The sequence below is a fragment of the Prenolepis imparis genome, unplaced genomic scaffold (genome assembly GCF_030444845.1).
Source record: "Prenolepis imparis isolate NDT839.2.m4 unplaced genomic scaffold, iyPreImpa1.0 SCAF_12, whole genome shotgun sequence".
Taxonomy (NCBI): domain Eukaryota; kingdom Metazoa; phylum Arthropoda; class Insecta; order Hymenoptera; family Formicidae; genus Prenolepis; species Prenolepis imparis.
The window spans coordinates 3,441,235-3,467,161 of NW_028141170.1; the positions used below are offsets into that span (position 1 = coordinate 3,441,235).

The 25,927-nt window shown below is 33.4% G+C and overlaps 5 protein-coding genes and 1 non-coding gene across 11 annotated transcripts in view; 3 read left to right on the forward strand and 3 right to left on the reverse strand.

Moving 5' to 3' along the window:
* Mamo (zinc finger protein 628-like) overlaps nt 1-3,266 on the reverse strand; it is a 250,285-nt gene extending 247,019 nt beyond the window's left edge. Inside the window, exons 1-2 of one of the 2 annotated variants that reach the window (XM_083051007.1) lie at nt 2,840-3,262; nt 1,519-1,611 (exon numbers count right to left, since the gene is read on the reverse strand). The gene's annotated coding sequence lies outside the window, so the exon portion shown is untranslated. Of the gene's footprint in view, nt 1-1,518; nt 1,612-2,839 lie in introns of both variants that reach the window. The other variant, XM_083051002.1, reaches the window with a different exon arrangement.
* On the reverse strand, nt 1,713-1,785 carry Trnav-aac (transfer RNA valine (anticodon AAC)). The gene has a single exon. It is a non-coding gene; the product is annotated as a tRNA-Val (tRNA).
* A 66-nt stretch (nt 3,267-3,332) lies between the features above and the next one.
* Sap-r (prosaposin) lies at nt 3,333-9,252 on the forward strand. Of its 2 annotated transcripts, none has more exons than XM_083051001.1 (14): nt 3,333-3,651; nt 4,487-4,592; nt 4,913-5,273; nt 5,681-5,989; nt 6,060-6,248; nt 6,335-6,454; nt 6,564-6,827; nt 6,915-7,046; nt 7,114-7,278; nt 7,368-7,587; nt 7,708-8,022; nt 8,112-8,251; nt 8,340-8,563; nt 8,694-9,252. In XM_083051001.1, the coding sequence occupies exons 1-13, from the start codon at nt 3,612-3,614 to the stop codon at nt 8,547-8,549; spliced, it is 2,571 nt and encodes an 856-aa protein (XP_082907127.1). In that variant the 5' UTR covers nt 3,333-3,611; the 3' UTR covers nt 8,550-8,563; nt 8,694-9,252. The 2 variants fall into 2 exon arrangements, with proteins under 2 accessions (XP_082907127.1, XP_082907126.1); XM_083051000.1 differs by having other exon boundaries at nt 3,334-3,651; nt 8,630-9,252.
* Nucleotides 9,253-9,669: 417 nt separating this feature from the next.
* On the forward strand, nt 9,670-18,498 carry Srrm1 (Serine-arginine repetitive matrix 1). Of its 4 annotated transcripts, none has more exons than XM_083051315.1 (16): nt 9,670-9,797; nt 9,887-9,984; nt 10,384-10,473; nt 10,892-11,014; nt 12,693-12,863; nt 13,497-13,660; nt 13,735-13,929; nt 14,012-14,827; nt 14,966-15,103; nt 15,177-15,683; nt 15,855-16,077; nt 16,178-16,266; nt 16,351-16,586; nt 16,667-16,828; nt 16,944-17,431; nt 17,507-18,498. In XM_083051315.1, the coding sequence occupies exons 2-16, from the start codon at nt 9,973-9,975 to the stop codon at nt 17,717-17,719; spliced, it is 3,627 nt and encodes a 1,208-aa protein (XP_082907441.1). In that variant the 5' UTR covers nt 9,670-9,797; nt 9,887-9,972; the 3' UTR covers nt 17,720-18,498. The 4 variants fall into 4 exon arrangements, with proteins under 4 accessions (XP_082907441.1, XP_082907444.1, XP_082907442.1 ...); XM_083051318.1 differs by having other exon boundaries at nt 15,177-15,356; XM_083051316.1 differs by lacking the exons at nt 9,670-9,797; nt 9,887-9,984; nt 10,384-10,473; nt 10,892-11,014 and adding an exon at nt 12,044-12,225.
* Rpiiic53 (RNA polymerase III subunit C53) lies at nt 18,499-20,114 on the reverse strand. The gene is made up of 6 exons (XM_083051319.1): nt 19,816-20,114; nt 19,631-19,739; nt 19,267-19,552; nt 19,106-19,206; nt 18,801-19,040; nt 18,499-18,717 (listed from the first exon to the last, which is right to left on the reverse strand). Exons 1-6 carry the CDS (start codon nt 19,947-19,949, stop codon nt 18,598-18,600), a joined length of 990 nt encoding a protein of 329 aa, XP_082907445.1. The 5' UTR covers nt 19,950-20,114; the 3' UTR covers nt 18,499-18,597.
* Nucleotides 20,115-21,077: 963 nt separating this feature from the next.
* The window catches only part of Lmpt (four and a half LIM domains protein limpet), a 109,306-nt gene continuing 104,456 nt past the window's right edge, over nt 21,078-25,927 (forward strand). The window contains exons 1-2 of the mRNA XM_083051308.1: nt 21,078-21,461; nt 24,022-24,227. Coding sequence (XP_082907434.1) covers nt 24,183-24,227 — 45 coding nt within the window. The 5' untranslated portion in view covers nt 21,078-21,461; nt 24,022-24,182. The remainder of the gene's footprint in view (nt 21,462-24,021; nt 24,228-25,927) is intronic.

Here is a 25,927-nt window from a genome sequence, read left to right on the forward strand (position 1 = left end):
ATAATCTCACAATTTATTCAGAAGACGATACTATTGCGAATAATTGCGTTAATTTGGTTCGATTATCTCTTTGTCGGCGTACCTGAATGGATTATTATCGGAGCTCGAAGTTTCTGCGTCTTTACGCCATGGTGGTCCCGCGCGAAAAAGGAACATGAAGTTGCTGCAGAAGCGCGCGTAACATGTTCGACCAATCAGAATAAAGACGCCAAAACTTCCTGCATTCTGATTGGTTAAACAAATGAAGTATTTGTAGCGTTAAGTGGAATCGATTCTTATGTGCGATTTTTAAAACTTTAATGAAAACGGCATTTAATTATAATAAATAAATAGACTATAAATTTATTTAAAAAATCAACTTTAAATGTATTAGCACGAAAGATAAGATAAAATAAAAGGCTCTAATGAGTAATTATCTTGCCCGAAAAAATAATCCGTTTTTATCTCTAAATTCAATATACCATTTATGTGTTATTTCATACTTTCTTATATTCATATATGTATATGATTTTCATATATGCAATTTTCATATATTCATAAACAATACCACAAGAAAAGAAAGAGATTTAAAAAATCGAATAATATATCACATTATTTAAGCGGGAAGGAATAAATTTACTTTTTCATAAATTTTTTAATTATTTTAGAAATGGATAAATTATTCGTTCATGTCTTAAAATCGTTTTTATTCACCAAATTTTATTAAATAAAAATAACTGGTTGTATTTTCGCTTTATTAATATTTTTTTTGACAGAAATCAGCTGATTAAAGCGTTAATTTGCTAATATGTTATATTTTTGACAGTTATCAGCTGATTTCTATAAAAAAATATTAATCAAGAAGAAGGTATTATAACAATATTATTTACAACATAATACTATTTTAATTATATTACTATTAAATATATTACTATTTTTACCATATTATTATTTTAAAATTTAATTATCAAATTAATGCTTTAATCAGCTGATTTCTGTGAAAAAATATTAATCAAGTTTATACAAACTTTATTTTATTTTTTTTAAAATATTCTTTTTAACAAAAAATCGAAGAATGGCGCGCGCTTGTATTGTTCTAGTCTATGTAAATTAATACAGGTTAGTTACGAACATATCATAATGATAAATTTAACAAAAGCAAATAAGAGCTCAAATATTCGTATCATTTTCTTGTTGCCAGTGATACTATTTTTATGTGAAAATTTCAGGATTACAGAAATGAGCTGATATAAAAGAAATATAAATAATATAAAAAAACAGATTTGCAGATTTAAATCGAAATACATTCGTACAAGATATTTTACAAAAATTCTATTTCATCATTATTACATTTGAAATTTGTAAAAATGTAGGTACGTGATTTATTTTTTAGTCGTATCTGTTTAATGATTGACAGAGATTAATGCCATGTTGAACTAATATTCATTATTTATCCTTAAAAGTTTTTGTGTTCTATTTTTTAAATGTAAGCAATGAACATTTGTTTTTATTTTATCATTTACTCAAACTAATACTCACAGTAGGATTGAGTCATGTTTAACTTCTTTGTGTGATAAGATTCCAAGGTTTAAGCCATGTCATGCTTTCGACGTTCAGATACAAGGGATAATACTGTAAAAAAAATTATTATTTTTTTGTAAGATTCTCTATTTTCACTGTTTTTAAAAATATCTGCTTTTCAATTTCAAATGTAATTAACAATAACCAAAAAATGTTTCCGCCCGGGATCGAACCGGGGACCTTCCGCGTGTTAGGCGGATGTGATAACCACTACACCACGGAAACTTGTTGAAAGTAAATTCGTACCGTGTGTGTTTTCAAGAGGATAATATTTCTAAATTATCTGATATATACATGCATATTTATTTTGTATGATATTATTCGACGTGGCTAATTTTAAGAAAAATTTTGCTGCTTGAAATGTATCTTTATTTAAATTATAACATGTAATATTCTGTGTCATCATTATTTATTAAACTATCGATATAATCATTTTCTATTTATAACTGTAAACATTTTTTATATGTATTTGAGAATCTTAATATAAAGATTTTTTAAGTATGAAGCAGTATAAAATCTCAGAGACATATAAGAGAAATAAGAAATACATATTAGTTGAACATAAGAAATTGTAAGGCATTAATAATAATTAATATACCAGAAAAATTACGCACACAGAAGATTGAAGATTGAAAATTGGAGATTAGAATGAAACTAATCAGAACAAAAGAAGCTAAATTTTCTTTGTCGATCAGCTGATTGATTATATTTCAATTTTCAATTTCAGTACATATATAGTGTGATATGGGTTTAATTTTTTTTACAATTTTTTATATTTAATTCCTTATTTTTCTCGTGTCTAAATGTAAGTCCTAATAGCTAGAATAAAAATGTATAGAGTTATAAAATATTACATGAATTTTTTGCGGAAGTAAATGTTGACAATAAATATTGAATATATCAAAGTATCATAGTTCTTATCTTTTTTGATGATAAGAATTATTGTGCAAACATTGTAAACAATCAATCAAGCGATGCGTATTTTTCAATCAGCTGATCTTGTATCAGTTTGATTAAACTCGATAGAAAACTTGATATCAAGAGATTATAGTTATATCATGATTGTATATTCCGCGTCAAAACATTACGAGTCATTTTACATGTTTTCGACAGATGATGGAGGGAAAAATACTTTATACTATCCATTCACTAATAATTTCGTTATCGCGGTCATGTTATTTACAAACTAACCTACCCTCGCGCAAATGCAAATGAAGAAACGCAACGGTAGTTGTATTTTTTTAAATAGTTCTTTACAGCAACAAAAAATGTAACTTACCGAAATTATTATTTTCCAAATTATTGCGCTTTTACATTTGTCTAATATCATCTATGGTATCTATTGTAGTTTCACACTAAAAATATACGTTGCGATGCACATCGAGAACAAAACATTAAATTAATCGTCGCGAGCCAGTTTCACCATCTTCGGTTAATTTAATCGGCCGATTAAATTTAAGGATTGCCAACTGCAAAACTTAAAACATTATCTTCACCCACATTTATAATAGAATGTCTGTGCGTTTTTCAGTTAGCAATTCTTAAATTGAATCGATCGATTAAAATAATCGGAGAAAGAAACTGGTCCATTATTGTTCCGGTATAAATTGGCGGTTGTACACTACTGAATGTTGCCGAGTATCGCCGAGTGTCGCCGAGCGCCGCCGAGCGCCGAGTGTCGCCGAGTCTCGCCGAGCGCCGCCGAGCGCCGAGTGTCGCCGAGTCTCGCCGAGCGCCGCCGAGCGCCGAGCGCCGAGTGTCGCCGAGTCTCGCCGAGCTGCGCCGGAAAGTGTGTTCTCGTTCGCGAGGAAGAGTGTGGTTACATGCGATTCATCATAATTAAGTGTTCAGCATCTATAGCGATCGGAGCAGTTCAGATTAGTCGAGTAGCGCGTCATTTTTCGTGCGGATGAGATTGCTTTTACATATATATCATTGACTGTCCGCGGACAATCGATACGCACGGAATTCAATTGCGCATCGTTTCGTCTTGTGTTAGTACGTGTCAGCGACTTCCGACTGGCAGTCAAAAGTCGAGCCTTATTGGAAGCATGAAGGAGTTCCTGATCGCGTTCAGCGCGATTCTAGCTGGTGAGTTTTGCTTACAGCAAGACTGATATCTCATTCTGCCTTTTCTTTTGTCCTGCGCGACAGCATTTTTCTCAGCGAAAGATGCCTCGTGTTATCGCTTTTTTCGCAGCAGTGTTTTTTTCCGATGTGCGCACTTCCTTTTGAAATGTTTTCCGTTTGGCAGTCCCCACACATATTCTATATTTATACTTTGATTTTGTAAACATTGCGATGTTTCGTTTTAGCTGCACGAGTGTATCATTTAATTTTATTTAATACGCGTATCGGAATATTTTCTTTTTTTTTTCCTTCTCTGCTACAGACTGCTTTTCTTTCTCTTTTGTGAATTTGCGCTTTTCATCTCGCTCTCTGTTCTTTTTGCATCGCCGGGTAATTGCGTTTTGCATTACTCATTACAAAGGCATTCTTTACTAGGATGACTAAAATGACTCAGCTGATTTAAACTTAGTTTATTTAGATTTTGATAAGTACGCCACTCTGTGTCGTAAGTGCGTTTCATGATAATAATGTCATAATAATATTGCCTTTTGTATCTATCAACTATATGATAATTATATTTTCATGTAAGATGATTCTGTTTTAAAATTCCTTGAGCTATACGCTCATGATTTCTATGAATACAATGACTGTATCAGAAATGAGTTCGCAAAAGAGACTTTTAGTGCTTCCTCTTATAGATTACTCAGCTAATGATATTATACTATCATGCCTGTTCTGTTTCTTGAATCTGGCATAATTTGACTTTAGCGATTCAGCTTAATACAAAAATTCAATGTTATTTAGATCAGAAATAAGATTACAGAAAATTATACAAATATATTTTTTTCATTTGCAGTATCCACAGCTGGAGTGGTCATAACTGCTGAATCAAAAGATAATTCCCACCTTTTAGGTTCAGATGAATGTTCATGGGGTCCGAGTTATTGGTGTGAGAATCTGAAGTAAGTGTCAGTGATAATTGAATATTATCTAATAGAAATTTTATATAAATAGAATAGACAGTGAAAAATTGATTTAAAAAGCATTTTTAAAACATGTATTGCACACTTGTTACATATTTATAATATATGAAGTAGATAATAATGATTGTATGTACATTAAAATATAAAATTTAATTTTTCTGAATAAATATCTAATTGTAAGAGATAAAGAGATAAAAATATCTTAAAAATATTTTAATTGGATTTTTGGCACATTAGTATTACTGTATTGTACTTGATATTATTGTGACATATGTTGATTGTATTAATTCTAATAATAGGACAGCTAAAGGATGCAATGCTGTTAAACATTGTATTCATCGATATTGGGAACAAATGGAAGTGCCAGATGATAACGACAATGTATGTGGAATTTGCAAAGATATGGTGCAACAGGCACGGGATCAATTGGAGAGTAATCAGACTCAACAGGATTTGAAAGATGTTTTTGAAGGCAGCTGTAAATTAATTCACATTAAACCAATTGTCAAGGAATGCATCAATATTGTGGATCAATTTGTTCCTGAACTTGTAGAAACATTGGCATCTCAAATGAATCCATCTGTAGTTTGCTCTGTCGCAGGACTCTGCAATAATATTCACATCGACAAATTGCTTTCACAATATCAAACATCAACAAAGGTAAAAATTGCATAATTTCAATTCTGTGTATTATTTAAATTTGTTTTCCTGTCTCTATTGAATAAAGATTAGTCAATTCCTCTGCAAAATGAGCTCAATTGTTAATCAAATGACCTATTGACACATACATATGTGTATTGTATCTATCATTCTCTCAGAAGTATTTTGCATAATTTACAAGATTAGATTACTGTGGAACTTATTCTGTCATAAACAACAATATTTCTATATGATTGTTTCATTTGATTAATTATTCCAATAAAGTTGATAAATAATGTGTTAAATTTTATCTGCATATTTATAAATAACAGCTGATAAAGATTGCTTATCATTAAAGATTGCTATTTATTTAGTCATGCATAAATATGATCGGCAAAATAATCGTTGACAAAGAATGTTATTTTTAGAAGGACGAAACAAAGTCAGTTTTATTGAAGAATGACGAACTCGAGCCTGATGAATGCACTAAATGCTACACAATAGCAAAGTATATGGAAAATAAATTACATCATACATCGCGAGACGCGATGCTTTTGCAATTTTTGAATATTTGCGGCAAATTTGATTCTTTTTCGGATTCCTGTTCGGCTATTATTATGACTCATTTTAATGCCATTTATGATCATTTACAAAATAATTTCAATGCAGATAACATATGTCACTTATCAGGACAATGCAGTAATAATTATCACAAACATGAAGACACTGTTGATGCAGTAAGTATATTAATCATATTTTATGTGACTTAAGAATTGTTTGTTAAAATATATATCCTGCAATGATTAGGTTCCAAAAGTAGAGATAACACCGCTATCAAGTGTTGGCATGGTAGAAGTCGGGGATGATCTTCCATGCAAGCTATGTGAGCAACTTGTGGGCCATTTGAAAGATCTTTTAGTTGCAAATACTACAGAAATAGAATTTAAACAAGTTCTTTTGGGTCTTTGCAAGCAAACGAAATCTTTTGCCGACGAGGTTTGTTGTTTAAATAAACAAAGATTTATATTTTTACATTTTTGTGTACATATAATAATACTTTTTTTAACATACAATTTTTCCAGTGTAAAGCTATAGTTAATGAATACTACCCTCAGATTTATGAATATCTCACAAAAGGGCTGAATAGCAATGTTGTTTGTCAATTATCTGGTATTTGCCCCAGTCCTGGCAAAACAATACAAGTAAGTAATAATATATAATATAAATATGTTTTTGAATTTTATTAGTAATATATCTTTTAGAATAAAGTAGAACTGGCTATATCTTATTTTGTATTTTGCACCAAAACAGGGACCAATTTGGCCTTTAATTCCAAAAAAACTAATAAAAGTAGGATTAAATATAATGAATAATAAACAAGATCAAAAAGAAATTGAAGTCACTATTGGCAAGGATTATCCAAAATCAGAAGCTGAAGAAATGCAATTACCAATTGAAAGATTAATGCCTTTGCCTTTGCTGCAAGAGGAAAGTATTCATGGACAGGAAGCATGTGCACTGTGTGAATATGTGTTACATTATATACAAGATACTCTTACAAATCCTGCAAATGAGGTAATTAATATTAAAATATTAATTTTTATATAATAGCAATGTGACACATAAATTTATATAGAAATTGAAAACATATTAAAATTTAAGGAGGAAGTGAAACAAGTCCTCGGAAAAATATGTAAACAGGTGCCTTCCATTGAAGGTAAATGCCAAGAATTTGTGGATATTTATGGAGATGCAGTTGTGGCCATACTTGTCCAGGAAATTGATCCATCACAGGTAAATATACTCTTATATTTTTGAGCACAAAATCTGTAAAGTATAATTTAACATTCAATCATTTAAGGTGTGTCCTATGATACGTATTTGCCCATCGGAAGCATTCTTTGAGAAATTGAAAGAAATTCCTAAAAGTTTCACTCTTACGGAGGTAAAGGATAAACCAAGTTGTCCGCTCTGTCTGCTTGCAGTGAGGCAAATTTATGAAGTTATCAAAGATAACAAAACTGAGGTACTAGTTTGCCACTTATCGTGTGTTTGTAATAATTATGATTCTTAATATACAATTGATTTATTCCATGCAACTTATATACATTACAGGCTAATATTGAAGTTGAATTAGATAAATTATGCAACCACTTGCCACATAGCTTGACTGACCAATGCACTGATTTTGTAAAGACATACAGCAAAGAGCTCGTAGAGATGCTGCTCGCAGATTTGTCACCCACAGAAGTATGTACTTATCTGAGATTGTGTGACGAGACTAAAGATCTTGGTCCAAAGCATGATTATATTATTCAAAAGGATACAGAAATACGTAAGTTTTTTTTACAAAATTTACATACATGATATGTAGAAAAACTCGTTGCTTAATTGGTTAATTTGTGACAAAAATATTTCTGAGAAATTGCTATATCTTGTTCTTTGAACATTTCAGTAACCAACGAGATACCTAATTATCCATTACACACAATTCAGGCAGAGAATACTTTAAACGACGGAGTGTGTACAATTTGTGAATTTGCAATGCAATATATTGATAAAGTGATTGGTAATAAAAAGACGCGAGATGAAATTGAAAAAGCGGTACACAGTGTATGCAATCATTTACCGAAAACAGTTGCCAAGGAGTGTAATCAATTTGTGGATGAATATGCTGATGCTGTGATAAGTATCTTATCAGAGGATGTCAGTCCCAAAGAGGCATGTACTTTGCTTGACCTTTGCAAAGTCAACATGATGCAAATTCAAGGTATGATAATTCAAACAAGGAAATACTAATTGTACAATCTCAAACAATATATGTGAAAATATATATTTTAATCAAATTTATTTTCACAGAATCTGTAGTGGAATGTGCCTTATGTCGAGCAATTATATCACAAATTGACAAATTGTTGGGTAATCCAAAAGTTGACGCTGAAATTGAAGAAGTTGTTAAAAAAGTGTGCAAATATTTACCTGCGAATAAACAAGATAAGGTATTATTTTATGATTTTTCAAGAAATCACATAAAAGTAAATTACATGAAGTTTAATAAAAAATAAAATAAAATTTAAATTTACGCAGTGTGATGCGATGATAGAAATTTATGGGCCAAGTATAATAAATATGCTAAGAGACCACGTGGATAGCGAAAAAATGTGCAACAAAATGGCTTTGTGCTCTTCCAATGATTATTTCGCCATGTCATTTAAAAATTCACGTGTGTCGCGAGCGATTAACGAGCTCAAAAATGCACATGGGGCAAAGCGTTTGAGTGTGGAAATGAGGAAGTAGCTAAACTTTTCAATGTAAGTATATAAATGCATGAGACTTAATTAAAAATTAATAACAAAACTTTATTTGTTTTGAATTAGGTTAAAAAGTAACGTGAAAATCACCGAAAAAATGATGAAGTTTTGTAAATCATATCAATTACAGATGACAATTACAAGCTGGAAACATAATCTAATAACAGAAAATCAATGAAGAATGATGCGGTATTCTTCTCGATTGGTGGTTTCCAGAAATTTATTTAGCCATATAGGAAATAGCCTATTTCGTGTTATAATATATATGATCTTTATATTAATCTCTGCTGTATCGGAGACTTCGAATAATATTGATCTGTGTAAATGGGTGCGATAAATATGCAATTTTTCTTGTACCAAATATTACACATAGTCTAGTATACTGATATTACATTGATATTACAGAAACTTGTATAAACCCCGATAGCAAGAATCTCTATTCTTCAGTTATAAAGCTGCTTTTGTTATCAGAACAATAGCAACATTATAAAGATCTAAATTACATATTTTTTGCGTACATTAATCTTTTTGTTTTTAAATATGTATAGTATACGATCTGTTTTATTTCAAGTTTACCTGTGATAACAAAGTTTTAAAAAACATGTAATTCTGCTTTGCAAATTATATATTTCTAAATATATATGATATAAATTGTATTTCTTTAATAAACACACTTTTGAAATATTCTATATTATAAATTCCATACTAATTTATTTTCCCTGATTTTGAAAAGTAATGTTCTTTGAAATTTTAAAAACTTACAGGATGCGTTTGTGACAAGAAGCAAGTCTCGAGAGCGAATCGATTTACAGCTTGTCCATAAGAGCGAAAAGTTGATTGGCTAGCGCGTCGTTTCTCGCGTCACGTGTCTTGTATATTAGCAAAAGATCCAAATTCCTAAATTACTTAACAATATATGCTCAGCGTCATAAATGTCGTTGGTTTAGATATATTTTTAGATCTATTTAGGGCTACGTTTCGATACTGCCAGCACAGAGTACAGAAATTCTATAATACACGCGTTGAATTATAGATTTTCAGTATATATATCGGAGCCTTTGACTCCGATATGTAGTGAAAGGTCGGAGCTCTAGATATTCATGCATCATGACTGTTGCGCGCGCAACTTCTTTTGTGACCTAACGTGCTAACGGCACGGTGGCACGGTCGCCATATTAGTGAACTGAATCGTTTCCGATTGTTTTCGCGTCTGTCGTCTGTGGATGATTTTCAGGTATCGTACTCTGTAGAATCTGCGCTCGAACTTTTGCCAACAATCAGTGCGATTGCTCCAATTTAATTCGTTTATTTGCTTTACTACAGAGAGAAGGAAAGTCGTCGATCGGCGTCTCACCGATTAGGTGCTCATTTCCTCGCCGAGTTTTGGGCTGCTACTGCACGTTGCCAAGATGATGTACACAGTAAGGGAAACAGCATTGATATTTTGTATCTTATTTTCCGACATAATCTTCTGATGAATCTGAAATTGACTTTCTCGATTATTTTAATTCAAGGCCATTAACAATTTTCACTCGAATGACTAAAAATAGACTCTTTGCAAAGTAGTTTTAAAAGTATAAATAAATAATTTTTTTATTTAATTTTAAGAAGAGAGAAATGTTACTTTAACAGATTATAAATTTGAAGATTAGATGAAAAATTTGATCATTATTATCATCTATAATTTTGCTAACGATAAGAAGTAATCAATTCTCATTGTCAGTATTGAACATTTTCAAACAACATTAATTATTTGCAATTTTTAATCTAAATCGTAAGATCTTTTTTTATGAAATCTTATTCTTTTGTCTATGTTTCAGGGAACAACTGCTTCGCAGGATACAAGGTTCAGTGACAAGGAGAAGAAGCTTCTTAAGCAAATGAAATTTGGAGATTCATTGACACAGAAAGTAATTAATGTTTTTTATATTTTAAACGAAATGTACTATTTTAATATGTTTATATCTATTGTGCATTTGCTGTAAATTACAGATAGATTGTGTTATTTCAAATTTCTAACAATTATGTATCTAAAATACGAATCAAATTTTTGTAAAAGTAAATTTTGCAGTTATGTGGGAAATCAAATCTTATTATATATATATTTTATGTTTATTATATACACATACACTTGAACTTTATTAAAATTTTCATTTTTATAAATTTTTTTATATTTTTACAAATTGAGTATTTTAGTGTATGAATATATCAAATACAATTTTTCTAAATAAATTCTTTTGAATAAAATGTATATATATGGGTTGTATATAAATGTTACTGATTTAAAATTATGAGAGATACTATAAGGCTTTAATGCGTGTGTCATAGGTGGATATGAGCAAAGTAAAACTTGATGTAATTAAACCATGGATCACAACAAAGATTACGCAGATTCTGGGAATGGAAGACGACGTTGTAATAGAATTTGTGAATAATCAGCTCGAGGAGAAGGTAAGAGATATATTGCATTTAATCGAGCAAAAATTGATTACAAGTAAAGTTTTTAATGCAATTTAGCTTATGAAAAAGCAATAATGTCAGTAATGCGTTCACTTGGCTTTTTCCCCTCATCATTATAGGAAACCGTTAAATATACATTATTTCAGCACGATGTTTTCGTACAAATCGCAAGCATTCATTATTCAAACTTTGCATGACGTGCTGAGTTTGGATAACACAAAGCAATGAGGCAGATGTTCTCTTCTATTTTACATGCCGCATTGTTTTTTTTTAAATTTTTTAATTTGACTTCCATAAATTTCATCGTCCCTCAGTATTCCTCGTTATTAATCGGTCCATATATCTCCTTCCAAGCATATCCATTTAAAAAAAAAAAAAAAAAAATTTATCTGTAGCTGATCCTGCCACATCAAACTATATAAAGTCAATCTTTCATATATGTTTGAATTCCCCGTTAGTATAAGTAGAGACCGTTGGTGGGGCTCAACCCTTTTGTCCAAATGGCATTCGGATGTGCTCCTCTCTACATCCGATTGGCTGCCTTTCTATCAGCCGTCAGCCCTAATGTCAGCTGTGGTGGCAGTTGGTATCTCAACGTCACCTTAGAACTGCCGCAAATCTTCAACTTCAGCAGCTACGTCATCGCCGCAGCTACTACACATCGACAACGTCGTCAACGTCGCAGGACCATCAGCGATACTTTCATCACGTCACGCTCCTGATTCCTGCTTCTCGCGTCCCTTCCCAGAGCTGCGCGCGATGTCTTGCCGTGCAGTATCAGCATCGCCTGCAGGACCATCACCGCCTGTTGCAGCAGATGTCACTTCGGTTCGTGCAGCTACCTCGACCGAGGTAGTTTATCATCGTGAGCTACGGGATTTCGAAAGCCTTGCAGCTTTCGCCCAAGGATCTTCAGTTTCCCGATGGCGTCAGCCTTCTCCTGGCATGTCATTTTGGGACTTTTGGATGCTTCATCTCGTACCGCGAGCTATGGTTTCTTCGTTGGAACTGCTGGTGTCGAAGTCCAAAGAGCGAAATCGAGCGCCCACCACTACTTCGAAACATCAGTTCGCAAAGGACTTCGATATTCTTCCGGACATACTGTCGGTCACGTATCGGCATGATTCAGGCGAAAACAGCGCCCGGTGGTATCCCTACACATGACGTTTGACTCTTTGTCACTGTCACAGGTTGGTGAAAAGGTGATCCTTTTATACGACATTATCTCTACGATTTTCAGGCGGACATTTTCGCCGGATATTCGAGATATATGCTTTCCTCTCGTTTCAGCACGTGCACACATACACACACTATAATGGTGTAAATATTAAGATTAATGAAGAGTGATGAGGTATCGATCTATTTTGTGCTACTTGCGTTTAATCTATCATAATTCTTTTTTTTCCTCCAGCATATAATTTTTTAATACAGGTATCAAAGGGTAATCAGCGACACCAAGGTGGTAAGGCACACTTAGATAATAAATATCTGCTTTTTCGAGGGGGAAAAGCAGTTCAGATAACAGAATAAAAATACAAGTATTCTTTGTCAAATTTCAATTAAAACTTAACGCAGTATCTTTTTTATAATTAAATTTTGTTTAGATTTGCACTATTTTTTGTTGCTCTTGCATACAAGGAATTAAATTTGTATGCTATATATTTTACAGTTTCCCGACCCCCGAAAAATGCAGATCAACCTGACAGGTTTCCTGAACGGCAGGAATGCCCGTTCTTTCATGGGTGAATTATGGGACCTTCTGGTCTCCGCTCAAGAAAGTGTTACGGGCATTCCCGAGGCTTTCTTGCAACAAAAAAAAGATCAGATTAAAAAGCGTTTGGTAATTATCAATTTTTATTTTTAGATTTGTATTCGTAAATGCAGTATAATTATTGTTAAATGTGGCTATTTGAAGAATATATTTATATACATTTAATAATAATTGCGTGATTTTGCATTTTAATATTGTGATTTTCATTCAACAAACACGTATGATGCATTTACATGATAAATTTTACTATATTATCGCTGCTTTTAGATAGGTATAATTTAAGACTACTAGCACAGTTAACCACATTTAACATTTGCATAATGCATAATACATTATGCACAATTTGAAAGATTATGGCACATAAAAAAAACTGTGAAGAGTAAGCAAATTGACATTTTTTATCACACACAATTAATCCATGAGAATACTTGATAGTGATGAGTCAACTTGTTTACTGCTTCTATTTTTATAAGTATTCCAATATGTTGATTCATTATATCTTTATCGTGTATTCTATGAAGTTTTCTAAAATACATAAACAATTGAATTACTATATTTTTTTGTTGACATTCAATGAAATGTTTAATTGAATGTAATAAAATGGATGACATCAATTTCAGTTTAGTTATATTTAGTTGTAAAAAAACAATATCTTGTAAATAAACGAAGACTTACATTATGTTGTAATATATCAAATATTAGGAAGAACAAGAGAAGCTTCAAGCATCATTAGCGGAGAAAGAAAAAGAGAAGGAGCGCGAAAAGGAAAAGGATGACGCGGAGAGTAAAGTGAAAAAGGACGAGAAGGATAGCAGCTCATCGAAGGAGCGTAGAAGAGATCGAAGCAGAGATCGTGATAGAGACAGGTACATTGAGGAAAACATAGTTTTCGAAAGTATATATAATTATATAATTATATATTTTATATTTTTTTACGTAGAAGCAGAAGGAGTAGATCGCGGGATCGACACAGAGATCGCGATCGATCGAGTCGCAAAAGAAGATCTGTCTCAAGATCACCAAGTAAAAATTCGCTGAAAGATAACGGAAAAGATATGCCGGAAGTTAAAATCGAACGAGAAGACTCGCCGCAACCGGAAAACGCCATACCTTTGATGCCAGTTAAAACCAAGCCGTAAGCAACATAAATCACGTATTTACATACAATAGGAATACATTATTGACTTAAAACAAATCGAAATCTTATATATTCGCAGGGAAGCCGCGGTAGCAATATCAAGATTGCAAGCCAAATTGATGAGCATTGCTGATGGAAAGAAAAAGAATAATCGCACGCCTTCGCCAGAATCGCTGGACAAATCAGCAAGAAAATCACGATCTGGATCTAAATCGCCGGTGAATCGTTCAAAAAAATCCAAGTCCAAGTCACCTAGTCGGGATTCGAAAACCCATCGATCACGATCGCCTGCTTCGAAGTCGAGACGATCCCGCTCCAAGTCAAGATCTCGGAGATCCCGATCTAAATCCAGAAGAACCAAGTCGCGCTCGCAAGATCGCATCAAGTCAAAGCGAAGCAAATCCAAATCGCCGAGATCGCGATCGCGATCGCGATCTAAGAAATCGCGATCCAAGAGTGACGATAGGAGCAAGTTGAGGAAATTGAGATCCGACTCGAGCGACTCAAAATCTTCTAAATCTCGCTCGAAGTCTCCGGATAAACGAAAAGACAATGGAGACTCTAACAGGAAACGCGTCGGTACTACGAGCAGCAGTTCAGAATCCGAGGAAGAAAAAGACGCGAAAGATAAGAATGATTTCGAGATACGAAAGAAAAAGGATGGCGTGCAAGCTAAGAGATCTTACCGGAAAACTAACAAGGACGACAGTGGTAGCGATAGTGATTCTAGTCGGGAGAGAAAATCGGCTCCTAAAAGAAGAAGTCCTTCGCCACGTAAAGACAGAGCTCGGTCCAAGGACAGAGACAGAAATAGATCACGGGATAGATCGCGAGACAGATCACGAGATAGATCGCGAGACAGATCACGCGATAGATCGCGAGACAGGAACCGGAGGTAAGATTTACAAAAATTATATGTATATAAAGCTGTGTCTAAGAGATATATTTATAAATTCGACATATGTTGAAATTATATTAAATTGCACGCTGATAACCATTTGATTTTTTAACATGTTTCGATTTTATTTTATAGGAGATCATTGGATCGAGATCGCGACAGAAGACGGGAGCGAGAGCGTGAAAGGGAAAGAGACAGAGATAGATTGGATCGGTACAGCGGCAGTCGTGGCATGCGGCCACCTTCTGTGCGCAGACCACCTAATAGGCGTAGGTTAGTATACACACACACGCACATATAAACGAATCTTATATACTTTTACATACATGAAAAATTGTTCCAACAGTCCTCCGCGCAGAAGTCCGACAAGATATCGTCGTAGATCACCGAGCCCCGAAGATAGACGTCGTAGGAGATCGTCGTTGGATCGTCGAAGGCGATCATCGGAGAGACGTGACAGACGTCGATCACCCGATCGTCGCGGTAGCCGACGTCATTCGCCGGACGGACGGGATCGATCGAGCAGGTACGATAGATCTTCCTCACGCGACAGATCAAGTAGGCGGGACCGCTCGAGAGAACGACGGGATAAGGATCGTCGATCTAGATCCAAAGACCGTAGATCGAGGTCTAAGGATCAGATGTCATCGGTGGATCGTTCGAGAGACGGAAAGCGATCTCCCGATCGTTCAAAGGAGGTCAAGGATAAGGCAAGGGACAGAAAAGTGGATGAGAAAACTAAAAGACCACCTGATACAGGATCGCGAAAAGAATTGCGAAATGGCCGGTCTAAATCGAGTAGCTCGGAAAGTAGCGAGAGTAGTTCCTCTAGCAATGAGGACGAGTCACTTAGGTGAGTGAAATTTCCACTTTGAACGATACTTTTACGGACTCTGCGATTGGTGGATGATGATAATAATAATAATAATAAAAAATCTGCGGATACTCAGTGTGATGTATTCGTTTATCATTCGTTGAATAACTTTTTATAGATTGTACGTATATGTACACTTTGTGTCTGCAGGAAATCGATTGAGCGCAAAACGTCTCAGGAGAAGCGGGAAAGAGAACGCGAACACGTGGACGATTCTAAGAAAAAGGAGAAGGAGAAGACGGTGAAGGAGGAACAATCTAAGCGACCAGAAAAAGAGATCAAGAAGATAGAACCAGTTGCCGTGAAAAAATCGGAACCCAGTGTTTCTCCTAAGAAACTTCAAGCTGCTTCTCTTCCTGTTACCAGACATAGAGTAAGTTTAATTAATTCTACATTAACTATCAAGTAAATAATACATATATAGAAGTATATATTTATAAAAATTCTTTTTTAAAATACATTTTTTTTTTTAGTTTTCAAAGAGCTTGTCGCGTACACCCTCGCCGTTTAAGAAGACCGAAGACATCGTGGCAGCAGCAATTAAAATTAAACAAACTATTAAGTATGTCGCAAAATATTTATTTCATGAATAGTATTCTCGATGTACTATTGTTATTGATGCTGATTATGTGTACTTTATTTTCAGGGAAGATACCAAGGACGAATCACCGAAGATTGGAGAAACAAATTTTGCCGCTGGAGATGCTTTTCCTCTAAAAAAAGATGAGAAATCTTTGAAAGCAACGAAATTGTCAATAGAAGATAAAAAATCTGCTCAGAAATCGTTAGAATCTTCATCCAAGAAACCTACAGAAATAACTAAAAAAACGAAGAGAGAAAAGCGTGATGGTTCTACAGACAGCGAAGATAGCGATGGCGAAAGTAAAATATACATTTTAATTAACTGTAGTACATGTAGTAAATATCAGTATTCAGTTTCTTTTAAGGTATGTATTTTACAGGCAAGAGAAAATCGAAGAAGCTAGAGAAACCGAAGAGATCGAGGAAAGCATCGCCAGATGAAGATAAATCTGATAAAAGCAAAGCTGGATCTAGTTCAGACTCTGAAGATGATAAAAAGCATTCAGATAAAAATAAAAAAACTAGAGATACTAATCGAACTGGTAAGTTTTTTCTTCTTTCAATTGTGTATGTGACTGGTGTGTAAAGGACATATGTATAATTATATATAATATGTTAATATGATTTATAAACATAATTTGTAATATTTTACGATAGATTCAACAGATGATCGCAGCAAAGATAGAAAGGATAGTAGAAAACGCGAAATTGCCGAAAATGATTCACGAAAGCGTTCAAAAAAGGAGATAGAAGAAGAATTGAAAAAATCAAAAAGATCGCGGAGAGATTCTTCCTCGGAAGAAGAACAGAAATCTAAAAGAGGCAAAAACGAAGACGATAAATCAAGATCTCGAAAATCGAAGAAAGATTCGAGTTCTGACGAAGAGCCCAAGAAAATAAAAAAAAAGAGAGACACTTCATCAGACGAAGAAAAATCTAGATCACGAAAATCCAGAAAAGATTCGACAAGTGAAGATGAATCCAAATCAAAATCAAAGAAATCCAAACGAGATTCCAGTTCAGAAGACGACGATCTCGGAGATAAAGACATGAAAAAGAAAAGGAAAATTGATGATAGCTCAGACGATGAAAAAGTGAAAAAGAAGCGTAAGAAAAAGGCAAAAACCAGCACCAGTGAATCGGAGGTAACGATTTCATGAGAATTTGACACATTTGTTTTCTTTAAAACATTTTTATTATTAAATTTTGATATTTTTCAGGAAAGTGAAATAGAAGAGAAGAAGAAAAAGAAGGAGAAGAAGCACAAGAAACACAAGAAGCATAAGAAACATAGAAAGCATAAGAAGAAGAAGGTAGCGGAATCAGATGAGTCTGATGTAAGTGAAGGTAATACGGAGGAACTGGAAAAGAAACTACGGGAAAAAGCTCTAAAAAGTATGAAAAAAGGACATAGCATTGAACGAAGTGATTGAGAATAATATTGATGATGTATCATGAATATATCTCTGTATCGCATAACATTCTAATTTTATTACAAATATGATAACTTCTGTTTTATAACAGTACATACAATTGGATTATTACTTTCTGTATTATATATATATATATATATTATATATATATATATATATAAATTATAAATAATCACACTCAATCCCTTCGGAACAAGATCAAATAATATTGGCGAAGAGATTGTGAAATAGTTTTCACATAACCACATTGGGGAAAAATATAATTGAGATTTTCTAGTTTTTACACTCCATTCAAATTTATAAAGATTATCATTTTCTTGTAATAGTAAAGTGTACTTACTCATGCCGATACAGATACTCTTTTAGACTAATATAAAGATTTGTTTTTGAATCTGACATGATAGTATCAGTTACACATTTCTTCAGACTTCAGTTCCTAAGCACGTTTTAAAAAAAATAAGGCTTGTATACAGCGATTAATTTGTGTTTATTTGTATAAAGTTGTCTTTAATGCAATGTTTAGAAAATACAATAAATAGTATACGAATAATGTTACAGCACACAACTCACAAGACTATGAAAAAAAACCCTACTTTGCAGAAACCTCAGAATATACCCCCGAATGATACAGTCATTTCTATTTTACAGTGACTCCTCTAATTTCTTCTAGACATCAGAATCGCCATACCGACTTTACAGAATGTGTAATGTAATTTATTTAATAACTTACATAATTGTTTAGTACACGGGAAAAGAAAATATAGAAGTACTCACACAAATTATAATCGGAATTATATATTTCTCACAAATTTCCTACAAGCCTGATATTCTCCTTTTATATACACTTGTTTACTTTATTAAAGATTACATTTGAAGATTTACGAATTTTCCAACATAGTTCCCAAGTCTGGTGAGCAAAATAACTGACTGTTTACTGGACCAAGATTGACAAGATCACCAGTTAATGATACAGTATCAACTTTTGCAGCTAAAAGCTCCTATAACATAATAATTTTATAAAGAATTGCGATATAAAATAGTGTATATCGCGAAAATTACGAGTTATTAAAACATGATTTACCTGTTGGAAATCTTGCTGTATATTAATATCAATAGAAAAACACTTTTCGCCAATACATAATCTTGCTTTACCCGACTTTAAAATCTCGAGTTTGCCTAATAGACCACTTTTTAAGCTATTCAAACCACAATGCTCGATTTTTGTTTTAGTGTCATTTTTATTACAAGTATTGGAATCATTTGGTCCTTTCGGCTTTGATTCTTCTTTACTAGATTCCATATCTTGCCAACAGTCTGGAAACTATTAATCAATTCTTAAATCAAGCAATAATATTATACCGATAATTGTAACAGTATATATCTTACCTGCATTAATATATAAGGATTAGTTTTGTTTTCAATTATTTGGTGAATGGTAACTTCCTTTTTATTTTGCTCGCTTAAAGTTTCTTCTTTTATATTGAGAACTGTGAAAGAGACAAGTATGTAAGAATTTGATGAAATTATTGGAAAAATTATTTTCTTACCTTCACCATTTTCTAAGATTATTGGTTTCTTATCAATTTCTTCATCGCTATACTCTTCTTTTTCTACCCTTGGCAGTAAAATAGGATCTATCTTGTCATTGGTATTTGTACCATCGTCGAAATCATCCCTTAATATGTTCTTGAATTTGTCTTCTTCTTCCATTTTATTGAAAATTTTCATATTTGGCTTTGATCTTTCTAGACATTTTTCAGTACCTGAACTACGACTGCTGGAACCACTGAATTTTCTACTAACAGCAGGTTGTGCTGCAAATAATCCCTCTGTCTAAAATATATATGTATGTGAAACAATATGATTTATGATAAATATTGTTGAAAGATATTTAATATATATGGGATGTACTTGTATTATCTTGTTTCCTTTTCTATGCCTGCTATTTTCTCTTGCTCGTCCTCTGCCGCAATCTCTGTCCTTTGGTCTTGGAGCGTCAACCTTGACTGGTGTTACTTCGCTGAAAATGAATTTATTTTTATCATTTATATAATATGTCATATAGAAAATAATCCATTATTTAATACAATGCCTACTCTTTTTTCTTGGTCCTCTGCACATTAACATTTGGTATATACACCTTCTTAGGCTTTTCAGGCTTAATGTTTCCACCTAGTGTCAGATCTCGTGGCAGTCTGTAGGATGTTAGCCTCTGCGTACCTGGCTCCATTTTTATATTTAACACCACTCGACACTGATGCTCGGTTTATATATTATTTTATCTTTATACGATTGATTATATCTTTTTTATGTTTATGTGATTGCAGTTCTTAACCTCGTGTAATGGCGAGGAGAGACAAAAGTATATTATAACCTCGTGTGAAGAAAGTTAGGTGATGACGCGCTGCGAGTATCGATTCTCGCGAGTATCGATACTCGCGAGAATCGACACTCGCAGCGCCACCTTCTCTTCGATAGGTTTCGAATCGCAGCCATTTCTGTTCGTGTCGTGACGGATCTCGGAGTCGCCGGTGTCCGCGAGTGTTAAAAACTTTACTTTTATGTGCGAAAAATGATCGCGAGTGTGTCGTAAAGTATCGAATGTTGGTCGCGTAACGTGTGTTGAACGTCGTGTAGCAAAATTTATCCCCGTTATACGCCGATTATCGTTACTTCGGAGTATCAACAGTATCGATGTTTGTGTGCGTGCAACCGACCGACAACATCTTCGCGGTACATCAGCATCTCTCTCTCTCTCTCTCTCTCTCTCTCTGCGACATACATCGAAGGTGTAATGAATTCATCAATGTTCTTTGAACAGAGGTATGTGTTCTAATTAGCTATGTATATCAATTATGTCTTTCTCGTAATATATGTCTCGTAATAAGAATGAACGAGGATCGTGCGCAGAAAATGGCGCGCACATTGATGGAGCATTCTTGATATATAACCGTAATTGTAATGTAAGAATCTTGATTGAACCACAATTATCTTCATTTTAATAACATAAACTCATTAAGAGAACAGTCTTAGCTTGTATTAATCTGAAAAATATTTTTGGAGCTTTCAAGGAAACTTGATCACCAAAATCGTGTTATTATATGCATATCCCCCCCCCTCTCTCTCTCTCTCTCGTACCGCGCAGTAGATAAGCGGTATCGCGGCGCAGACGAGGGGCGACGTTTTCAGGATGACTAGTAGCATAGTGACATGGGCAGGAGGAGAGCATAGCCGGTGTGGATGAGGTCATCGTATGGTTTTTTAGCTGCGCCGCGCACGCCGGCAGTCGCGACGCGGAGCGCCCGAACGCCGGCTGCTGCTGGTGCCGCTGCACGCGTTCCCGCTTTCCGCTTCCCGCTGCCACACGCGAGCGAGCGGTGGTCCTGCGAAGCGAGAGAGAGAAAGAGAAAGACAGAGAGATAGAGAGAAAGAAAGAGCCAGGACATGCGACGACGTGCCACGTGCCACGGCGCCGTGCATGTCAGCCGTGCTCCAGTCGCGAGTGCACCAGATCGTCGTCCTCCAGCAGGAGGTGAAATCGCCCTGATATTCGCTCCCTTTTCCCCATTTATTACGTTTACAGTCGAGAGAGGATACCGCGAATCCCCTCATCGGAATTATTCATCGGAGTGAATCGCGATTTTGATCGACAATGTGAGAAAGGAGACTAAGGCGAAGGGGAAATTTGATTTGTCTTTTTTTTTATATGCAAGATGTTTGTTTTAATTGGTACCATGGAAAAGTGAGTGAATCCTGTCACGGAGAATGAGGTGTTTCGCGAGGATAACTGCTGTCCGCTTGTTGATTGTTTATTAATCGATTTAAATTTCTGACAAGAAACGAGCACTTTCAGATTCAGTCAATTATCGGATTATTTTTATCATTCATTCACACACACACACTCTCTCTCTCTCTCATTATTTTCATAATTTGCTAATCATTGCTTTTGCAAGAAATATGCCTTGACAAAGAGCTATGTGTTTAGGGTACTTTAGAGATATTTAGATCCCTCAACAAGTATAATTTGCATGAAGACTTTCTTCATGATGACAGTTTCTTCTATAAATTCATACGATTATTTTCATAATGCACAGTTGTCGCAAGAGAGTTACAGGTCGTCGCGCATGATAATCGTATTCGCGTTACGATCGTATGCGTGTCAGAAACGGGGAATTAAAACCGGTACAATTTCAGTGAGTTTATGTTTCTATACTATCGAGATATGAAAGTAATCTCTATATTTGTCTGCAAATATTGGCATAAGATATATTTTTCCTCTATCTTATCTATATATATTTTTTATCTTATCTTGTATAACATCGAATTTATCTCCATAATATCAAAATGTCGAAATTATATCGTTTTTATTATATATTAATATATGATATATAATTTATAAATTATAACATATATATATTGTATAATTCAATCAATGATTATCTTCTATTCGTTAGTATTTGCATCAACACAGAATTTAACATCAATCTTTCTCTTATGCATAATATCGCGCGATCTCTCATCGAAATTGCAATATAGTTTTCGTAAATAAATGATATTGCAAAAGCGTCGAATTGATTTTAAAGCACCGTTTCCGTTTCTCGGCCGTAGAAGAGCGGATTTGAAGTTTGGTTGGCCGTTCTTAAACCTGTTCTGTACTCCCCCTCAGACATCGGATACATCGACGAGTTTTCGAGCAACCGATGCATCTGAGAGAACGTCTTCCTGAAAATCTTTCGCGCGCACGCCGAGAATCTTTTCTTTCAGAATCCTTAATTTTTTCCTACAGAAAATTTCGCACCTTCGAATCTTTATCTTCTTCGGATGTGATATCTCGCGTTTTTCTTACACGAATATATAATCTTGATGCTTAAACGGTGTTTAAAAAATATTTTGCATACGTTTCAAAGAAATTTCGACAATTTTATTTTAGAGATTGTTCACTCAATCATTTCTTTTTCTTGTTATATTTACTTTTATTCATATTATCCACATTCTGTTTACAATGACAATAACGAGAATTACGTTAATTCTCGATTTTATTAAAAAAGTTATATTAATAATTTATTTATATGTATACTGATTGTAGATTGATGAAGATAAAATACGAACATAACAATAAAAATATTTTTTTGGATTTAAAACTGACACGTTAATTAATCAAAATTTTAATTAGTCCGAAACGTCAACGATGACACATCGCGGTTTGCAGATAGCTAAAGACTATAGATCTTTGCGCGTACAAGCCCATTCTACAATAAAGATAAAATATTTCTAGAAAATATTGATGAGAGAGAATACCATAAAAAGATTAACAGAAAAATATGGCTAATACATTTGCCATAACGTTGCACGATATACAGTGGCGCATTAATAGATTTAAATTCTATTTCTTCCAATAATACGTTTTTATTAAATAACATAAAACATATTAATATATTATTACGTGAAAAAATTGCTTTAAATATCGCTATTCAAGTTGTCATAATACGTATAATTCATTATGTTATAATCAGTCTTTTTGAAATATTCCTTTCTTCTTATATTGAGCATTAAATTTATATAATTATATTTTTAAAGGAATATATATGTTGAAATTTTAAATATTAAAACAGACAAATATTAAATTTAAATATTAAAGTCACACATTAAAAATTGTATAGAATAAAAAAAATCTATTTTATATTAAAGAGATTATATATAAATTAATCAGATTTTTTATTTTTTGAGAAAGACGCAATAAAATATTTATATATATTTACATAAGGCATATATATATATTAATAATATTTATTTTAATAACACACAGACGCATTTTTCTTATGCCTTTTTTAGTCTAGTCTAGTTTCTAGGACAATTTCTTCGGTATGAACGAGCGCGTGCTCGGATAGCACGTGCTCGTAATTACGATGCGCATGCGTGCATCTTCGAGATGTCGCATTTTAAATCTTGCGTCTCGCAGATAGAAACGCGCATTCCTCGCTTAAATGTCGCACGGTATTTTTTCGTAAAGAAACGACCGAATAAATTGTAAATTGTTTTCTACAAAAAGCCATTTTGACTTTTATAATATTACTAATACGACGATAAAACAATTTAAATACTAATGCAAATACGTGTATAGTACTTAGAATATAAATTAGTACTTCGTTCAATTAATTTGAGCAAATTGTCATTTGCCGATCACGGATATTCAAGTGTTCATATAAAATTTGGGTGTTCCGTAAACTCGCGCGTAATTATGTAAATAAATTTTTAAATTTTGACATGTGTGAGACAAAAATCGATAGAGTGCTTATTAATAGCGTAGAACGCAGATTCTCGGTCGCGAAGTAAAAAGTAACATTAAATGTACTCTCTCGTTGTCGATCCTGCTCGCAAGAGACTTTTTACAAGGAAGTGCCTGTGAATAGGACTACGTAAAAAAATTGTGAATTGAAAATCGAGAGCATTAATCGATTGGAAAATGAACGGTGTACCACGGACTCATGTTGAGGCTTTCGATGTTAAGGTGAGCTGTATTTTACTTTATTCTCGACATCTCTTATGGAGTCTATGAAATCCCACATTATCCGAATCTCATTGATCTTTTAAAATAAAAAAGCCAAATATTTAAAATCTCTTATGGAGTCTACGAAATTCCACATTATCCGAATCTCATTGATCTTTTAAATCAAAAAGCCAAGTATTTAAAACATTTGATATGCTCAATGTAGAGTACAAGTTTATTTTTTAATAAAACCGTTTCAAAATATTTTATTACAGTTTGTATAATAAATTCTGCTAAAAATATATCCGACAGTAAATAACATTCTATTAAAACATTTCATTGCCTTTTGCAACTTGTTAATTCGTTAATTGTATGCTTTAGCATATTACTTTCATTGATCGAGACGCGCTTTTTGTTTGCACGCAATTGTACGAGTATATTTAGCTCTCTACATCCGCGTATTTATTTCAGTATTGCCACAAATTACTTAAATTACATCATTTTTGAAATTATAATTTAATGAATCTAATGCATTTTAAAAATAGAAATTACTGAATGAAGCAATTTACTACAATGTTAAAGAAAGAAACTCGTAGAAAGAGAGAGAAAGAGAGATAGAGAGAGGAAGGGGAAAGAGAGATATGGGAAATTTAAATATATATTCACTTTGAGATACGAAATCATGTTTTTGCAATTGAAATAAATCTTCCTATTAAAGGTTTATATATACCTTTAAAAATATAAAAATACTTAGAACTATCGGTATACATATTTAATCAAACAATTCGAAATGTACTTTTTCTTGGCGTTATGCTATTCACTAAAGGCTCGTGTCTAATGGATCGAATCGATGCGATTTGAGTTTGTACAAGGTACAATCATGTCACATGTGTGCAATGACGATCGTGATGACCGTGGCCTGTGTAACCTAGTACCTATAATGTCCTTGAACCGAATTGTTTCACGCTATCCAAGTATAAACATTAATATGATTGTCAATGTCGATTATAAATATCGAGGTAATGCTCCATCACATCCTTTTCACACGCATTTTTTCGTGTAGCTAAGTTCTTGATATCTTTCTAATAACTGCGTGTTATTGCAACATAAATGCAAATTTTTCTATTTTTATATATATTCTATACAAAGCGAATAATTTTCAGAGATTTTATGTTTACATCGAGACAGATACAAAAAAAGAATATATTTGATAGAAAGATTGCTTAGAGCAATTTTCTCTCTTTGATAGCAGAAAATTATAATTATTGCAAATGTGCTTCTTTCTTTAATAACACTTAAATATATTTGGTAAATTTTATATAAACACTATATATTACAATATATATATTTTTTTAATTTATAGCTGAACTTATACATACAGCCTGCTTTTTATCTTTTTTATTCAAAGCTAGATATATTATTTAACAAATAACTTTCTGTCTAGACTACTTACATTGTATTTTAACAATGTGCTGTCTCTTACATTCGCATGCATTCGTGCATTTTTTCATACCTTATTACTACTTATTTATGTCATTTCACGTAAATATTCATAAATTATAGAAAATTTTGTTCGCGTGATTATATCCTGTTTAGTTTTTTAGACTTACGCGAACAGCATATTATGCAAGAATTTCTAATTTCGGTTGACTCATTCAGCAAAATGGCACGACGCTCTTTTCCACCGGAATATCGACCGCGCTTAGATTATATCCGCGACC